The following is a 7,277-nucleotide window of genomic DNA, read 5'->3' on the forward strand; positions in this document are numbered from 1 at the left end:
AACATTTATTTTTGAAGTGTTTTATTTTTAATTTCAAAATAAAGTAAAGATGGACATTATCATTCCAATATACTGAGAGTCCATAATGCTTTTTGAATACAGGAAAAAAAAAAAAAAAACATAGATTATCCATATCTGTCCGATCCAAATATCTGGATTGTTTCCTCTCTTCATTTCTCACCTCTCATCTGTCTGTGACTCTTTTCTTATCATCTCTCCTCTCCTATTTCCTTTCTTCTTCTCTCTACAACCATCTCTTTACTTTTAACCTTGTTCTCTTCTGGCCTTCCATTTCAGTAATTCCCATCTTTTTTTGACTTGTGACCCCTCGAAACAAATCAATGTCTACTTGCAACCACTAGTGGAACAAGTATTCAGATCTTTTAATTCAGCACAAATAGCCATAAAAGTGCAGAAAAGCTGCATTAAGTGAAAGAACAGAGGTAACATGAAGTGAAAAGTGAAGTATTACTAGCATTAATATGTACTTAAACTAAGCTAGAAATAAAAGCACTCATTATGCAGAATATATTATTGCATATTACTGCAATATTGTTACTGATATATTAATGTGTAAACATCAAAAAACATCATTCTTTAGCAGCTGAATGTATGCTGTGTTAATAACTTGACTTGCAAAGTAACTAGTGATCAAATGACACATCCTCATACCCAGAAGACTGAACAGGTCTGTCAAAATGTCATTTACCAGGATTTCACAAGACAAAAGTAAACAAAAGGAAAATTGTGCAACAGAAAACACATGATGCTACATGCATCTATATTTATATCTTTCAGAGAGAGATCCTGCAGAAAGCTCCACACAGGACAGGCCACTTCATGTTTCTGTTACATGACGCAAATTCTAAAACGTCAGTGAACGCAACGCTCCTTGGGTATCATCACACTGAGATAGTGAGGTGTAAAATGACATTTGGATACACTGATTACACGGACAATAGCTGTAGTGTGGCAAGCGTTCGGTTATTAAAATACGATGTACTATCACACCATTTCAAGCCATTTCAAACTCAGAGGTGTGAATCTATGGCCAATTCTTGTCTCACCTGAGCTCCTCTGTTCCGATAAGCCAACGGCAACAGGAAACATTTTACTAACTGACTGACATCAACTGATTAAAAACCTCGTGTTTAATCTTCAGTGGACAGTTAGACAGTCAAACATGGAAATAATCTGAGCGCTGAAACCACGACAGAACCAGCGATCACGTTTCCAAAGACTGACTCCCAGTTAGTCGTTGGTGATGATTTTGCGTCGGAGCCACATCGTTTGAGTCCAGATAAGATTAAATTCATCTTCATTTGACTTGTGAACTGAGCTGTGAGGGCAGCCTCCACCTGTCAGCCCTCTGCGCCCTACGCGTAATGACGCTGGGGGGCTGTGAGCAGTCTGACCTAAAAGGGATTTTTTTTTGTTTGGTTTTTTTTTTCCCCCTCTCAGATTCCTTCATTTGAAGGATTTAAAGGTTAGAAGTTAGCATGGTTAGCATCATGCAGTATTTCACTAGGCAAACTAAAAAAAAAAAAAACGGTAAAGGGCAAGCCAAACAAAAACAAATTTGTATATATTTTGTGACTCATCGGATTTATCTTTAGAATCACAGATTACAGATCACGGTCTCATTCTCACAGCTCTCATCTCCACTTTCCTATTTTCTCCTCTCTTGTTTTTCACTGGTACAATGACTGACCATTCCTCACATATCAGGCGAACTGCTGCTCTTTGTGCTTGTTGTGTGAGAGAATGTGCACAAACGTTTGTCTGTGTGTGTGTGTGTGTGTGTGTGTGTGTAAGTGAGAGAGCGACTTTCCTCACTTTTGCTGAACTATAAGCAAAATATGCTGAATACTTCTTGTATCTGTTAGATGACACCAATCAACATGTCAGTGAACACAAAGATGATTGTGTAAAATGACATTTTGACAGTGAGGGTTAAATAGACGTCTGGATATATTCACTGCATGGACAATAGTAGCCGTGGTGTGCTGAAGTTTGATGGACCATCACACCCATTGGTACCCCACCGCATTCAGCTGGGACCCTTTATATTACTTTGGTCCCTGCCCCTCAGACAGTCCGAGTAAAGACTGTATTTAGTTTGACTTTTAGGCAATAAAGTTAGTTCTTACTGAGATCTAAGAGATTTACAGAGATCTTCGTGCACGTGTGCCACCCTCGATCATCCTAGATGACTCAGCATGGCAAGACATAGACAGGAGCCCTGCTGGAACAGGCCATGAACTGCAGATGTTCAGTGATTCAGCGCTGCAGCTGTTGGGGTGCAGCACCTCTGGCAGCTTCCATGAGGTGAAGGTTTTGCAAAGGGGTGTGTGTGTGTGAGCTTCTTAAAGGTCCAGTATGTAGGATTTAGAAGCATCTGTTAACAGAAATGGAATATTCCAAATTATGATTTCACGTGTGTGTAATCACCTGAAAATAAGAATTACTGTGTTTTCATTACTTTAGACTGAGTCCTTTATATGTACAGAGGGAGCGAGGCCTCTTCCACAGAGTCCACATGTTGCCTCCATGTTTCTACAGACAAACCAAACACTGGCTCAGAAAGGACCTTTTGCATTTTTCAGAAGTCCTGCACACCTAAAAAAGCCTACAGTACAGCTATAGAGTCATTACTTTACTTAATTGCATTAAATGAATTCCTTTCAATCAAAATATCAACTTGAGCCCAACTTCTGCTGATCTTTTCCTCATAAACTTAAATAATATCTGTGTTCATTTACTTGCATAAACTCTGATGTTGGCTTCTTTTTTTCTATTGAATAAAATTCAGCAACAGTTTTTTTTTTTTCTTTATCGTATTTTTCTTGTCAGGACTTGATAAGTGATCCGAAATTTGCATCCATGCAGACCTTTGGAGCCAATGGGCTTTGTGTTGATAAACCTTCATGAGGTGATTGGAGGCTCGACGGCCAACAGGACCGTGTGAACAGATTTAAAAAGGCTCCGCTGTTGCACCAGGAGGGCAGCCATTAGCAGAGATGGGTGGCATGACAGGTCTTCTCCTTTTGCTGTGGGTCGGTGAGTAGACAACTATTGCTCACACTTGTGCTGCTTATTCTAACCATTTGATGGGCTTCCTGACTTCCTGACTGGGTGCCACACCATCTCAGCAGTGTATGTTTTGAAAAAGTGAAGTCAGTACAGAGAAAAATGTGTTACCAGTTGTAAAATAATAAAGTTGTTCTCTACAGCAGCCACTGTTCTAACTCACAGTCACCTGGTGGAGGACTTTCTCTTTCAGGTGTCACAGGGAGCACAGCGGTGGATCTGCAGAAGAGGATCATTGGAGGTCAAATTTGTAACCGTCCTTACCACGTGATAATAACTACTACTCAAAATATCTTTGTGTGTGGTGGCTCTCTGATCAGTGACCGCTGGATTCTGACTGCAGCTCACTGCTGGATATGGTGAGAAAGTGGCTGTTCTTAAAAACTAATATATTTCTCACTCGTGAAGGAACAATCAGTAATGGATTCATAAAGCATTCCAACAATGAAGATGGCATTGCTCACATTCATGTTCAGCAATTATATTCAAATCTGATGTATTTAGTGCAATTCAGTGATGTCCCTTTTTAATCTCTACTTATTTGTAGGCAAATGAATGTAGTTATAGACTGGCATTCACCTCATCCAATAACCATGAGAATCAGAGCACCACCTGTGATGTATGGGGACAACAACCACATGATCCATGACATCATGCTGCTGAGGCTCCCTCAGCAACTTCGGCCTGCGCGTCACATAGCTCTTCCTAACTGTAACAATCCTCTGCGAGTGTGAGTTGTGATTTTTCCTCTTCAGTAAGTCTGAAAGCTCAACTCTTGAGGAACTCCAAATGAGAAGCTCTTGTGAAATTGTTTTGAATGGAAACTTTTTTGTGGTGAAATGAATTTCTGTTTGTGTTTTAAAGTTTTTGTTTTTTTTAAATAAAACTGCAGTTAATAACTGCTTCTTGTTTTTCTTGTTTTCTTTTTTAGAGGTGATGCAGTTCAGATTGCAGGTCATGGAGCCACAACTGTAAATCCTGATTACACTAAAAGTGAGATGCCTCTTGAATGAATCATCTGTATTTCACAGTGTTCTTATTGTATGTATATATAAAAGATGCTTTTTGATTCTGAAACAAATAATCTCTGGTTGTTCAAGGTTTGTTCATTTGTTGGTGGAATCGTTTTGTGTGTTCAAGTTACGTTTATTATGTAGTAAGAATCTCTTTTTCTATTTTCATCAAGGATCTGAGTTTACCCCAGATCTCCGATGTGCAAACATCAGGGCTGACCGCTGTCCATGGCAGGGAGACCCCAACCACCAAGATGGACATCAACACATGTTCTGTGGCCGAACTCCTGGGGTGGATGTGTGTCCTGTGAGTTGGCATGGCTTCTAACCTTTTATCTTTTCTCCAGTAAATACAAGGTTTACTGCTTTAATACACAGTAAATAAGTATTTAAATATATGCAGAAGTCTGTAACAAACGACATACACATCTGTTCCACAGGGTGACTCTGGTGGAGGCGTGGTGTTCCCTGATGCAACTGACCACACTAACAGGATCTATGGTGTCATTTCTACTTCTGGTGAACATGTCTGTGCTGCACCAGTTGGATTCATGGATGTCTGTGGATACATTCAGTGGATCACAGCTACTATTAACGGACCATAGAGATGTCTGATGTGTGTTTAACTGTGAAACTACCTGTCATTTAACAGACATTTCACATTTATTCAGTAAACTGTTGAGTTTCTCGAAATTTGCAGATAATAAATTTACAATTGATTGGTTTATGTTAAACATTCGACTATGATTTGTAAAATCCTTCAAGACAAACAATAAATGTGGTTCTACACCGTGAATACAGTTTGTTGTGTCTGAGTCACAAATGTTGGCAGATTTTTGCTGTTGTAAATAAATATCTACACTTTTTTTAAATCAAAAATGGCAATAATGCAAACATACATTTTCTCAGATATAAATTCAGCTCATTTAAGCTGTAATTACACCGACATTATACAGTCAATGTATCGAGAAACCACAGAGGGATAAGTCAGCTCTTCTTTTAACAACACTGATAACAAACAATTATGAACCTTCTTTTACAAGGTTGTGTTACATCAAATAAAATATAGATGATTCGCAATCAGGATTTAACACCTTGTTGATTTTATGGTTTTAATGTGACAGAAAAAAAGATACGTGAACATATTTCTGCACAATTTAAAGTTCCACTAAAAAATATCTTTAAACCTACAGTAGCCTAACAAGTGGGGCAACAGAAACAACAACACTGACAAATCATGTGTGATTATGGGAAATAGTTGCTGATTTACACGACCAGCAGTTAATGAGCAACATTATCATTAACTTAGAGTTGTGTTTCTGGCCACCTGACGAATGTAAAAGTCCAATATTCACTGTCCTGTTCGCTCTGTGAGGGTGAGAATAGGCTGAATGATGGAGAGGAGCTGCAGGTTCAGGTGATAATTATCTGTAGGTTCAACCCTAACTCTTACCCTTTCATACTGCCACATTGCCCTTCACGCTGTCATTCAATAAATTGTTATCATGATAATGTCTTTATATTTCCAGTTAATTAAATGGGTGATGGTATCACATCTGTTGGTCTTATTGATGCAGTGTGATATTTTTGTTGTTGTGCTAACGAGGATTAGCGACCACTTTGTGCAAGCAAATGTGGATCCACTAAAGAATAAAGAAAACCTTGTTATTAGTGTGGAAAGGGAAGAAAAGAGGAGGGTTGTGTATTTTTATTTTTGAAGTTTGCTTTTTTTTTGTCAGCTTATCTTTTATTTTTTTGGTGGAGGGGGAACAGGGAAAGTCTTTTGCCTTTTCTCACCACTGTTTTGTATTTAAGTTCATCCTTCACTGTGAGATTTGTGTTGGGGAGAATTTGAAAGTGGGCTTTTTATGTACCATGGATGATAAAGGTGTGTTTTGCATTTCGCTGCATGCAGATGAAAACAATAATATCCCTATTATACTCACATTAAGAAATTGTAAAAAAAAAAAAAAAAACTGAACGTGTTGCATCGGTCACTTGCTCATGTCGCTGCACTATAAAACATCAGAAAGGTCATGCCTCATCTGACTGAGATTGCAGCTCAGCTCCTTGTACAGACACTGGTCATCTCTCATCCTAACTGCTGTCACGGCCTTCTGACAGAGTTGCCAGCATGCAGGGTAAAACCTCTGCATGTGGTCAATAATGTGGCAGCACTCCTGGTCTGCAACCAGCCAAAAAGAGGTCATGACACTCCTCTTTTCATTAGTCTCCAGTGGCTTCCTGTTGCTGCTCACATTAAGCTCAAGTCAGGAATGCTTGCCACATGCTTGTTCATACGTGTAGTGATTTCTCATCGTAATCTGGGGTATGATGTATCCATGTCAGTGTACGGAGTAAAAAGAAACCCACAATTCCACAAGCATGAATTATTGCATCAAATGCATCGTGTTGAAATAACTTAACCACTTGGTTCTTGTTGTTCTTTCTGTTTTGCTCTTTACTAATGAAGAAACATAGATAGATTTGCCATTGTGCTGAGAAAGTTCATAAATAGACAAAATACTTTATTTTCTTATTATTTTTGCTGTTCCTCTTCTTCTTCTCTAGAACCTGGTAATTCACCTACTCTCCACTGTGCAGACATTGATGTTGTCATCTGTGATGACCTCAAAAATACTTTGCAGAAACATTTCCAAACGGTTTATCAAGTTAAGGTGTACCAGCACTGGTTCTGTGGCCAAACACCTGGAGTGGATATATGTTTTGTGGGTTAGCATGGCCTCTCTGTGCGCTCTTGCAAATTCTAAATTTTCTGTTGTATTTTAATTTTAAAATAAGTGTTTCAATAAAGGCAAAATTATGTCACAAAAAATATCGTTCTTTCTCACAGGGAGATTCTGGTGGAGGAGAGGTGCACAAAGACAACATTTACGGCGTCTTTTCTTTTCTTGGCGATCCCAATAATGTGTGTCGGAAATGTGCTGCATTCATGGACCTGTGCAATCCAGAATACGCTGCCTGGATCCGTAACACTATTGTCTGAGGGCAAGAAATGTCTACAGTGTGATGCAGTTAACTGTAAAGACTTCCATCATGAAAAATATATGAGATTCCAACTAAACAAGAAATTTTGTGTAAATTCTGTTTTGTTTTAACTCAGAGAAAATGTTTTTGTTGTTATACAAATCGGTAAAAGCGTTCGTAACAGTC

At 38.7% G+C, this 7,277-nt stretch overlaps 1 protein-coding gene across 1 annotated transcript; it reads left to right on the plus strand.

The window, feature by feature from the left end:
• Positions 1-3,020: 3,020 nt before the first annotated feature.
• Positions 3,021-4,708, plus strand: LOC143318951 (beta-fibrinogenase brevinase-like). The gene is made up of 6 exons (XM_076727498.1): positions 3,021-3,060; positions 3,284-3,449; positions 3,638-3,820; positions 4,022-4,083; positions 4,277-4,410; positions 4,544-4,708. The coding sequence occupies exons 1-6, from the start codon at positions 3,021-3,023 to the stop codon at positions 4,706-4,708; spliced, it is 750 nt and encodes a 249-aa protein (XP_076583613.1).
• The last annotated feature ends 2,569 nt before the right edge of the window (positions 4,709-7,277 follow it).

The sequence above is a fragment of the Chaetodon auriga genome, chromosome 4, assembly GCF_051107435.1.
Source record: "Chaetodon auriga isolate fChaAug3 chromosome 4, fChaAug3.hap1, whole genome shotgun sequence".
NCBI lineage: Eukaryota > Metazoa > Chordata > Actinopteri > Chaetodontiformes > Chaetodontidae > Chaetodon > Chaetodon auriga.

What these genes read in the sequence shown, in the direction of transcription:
- LOC143318951 (XM_076727498.1), top strand. Translation starts at nt 3,021, where the DNA reads ATGGGTGGCATGACAGGTCTTCTCCTTTTGCTGTGGGTCG. An exon ending in TGTAACAATCCTCTGCGAGT is followed by an intron (nt 3,821 to 4,021) that starts GTGAGTTGTGAT and finishes TTTCTTTTTTAG; the next exon opens with AGGTGATGCAGTTCAGATTG. An exon ending in AAATCCTGATTACACTAAAA is followed by an intron (nt 4,084 to 4,276) that starts GTGAGATGCCTC and finishes ATTTTCATCAAG; the next exon opens with GATCTGAGTTTACCCCAGAT.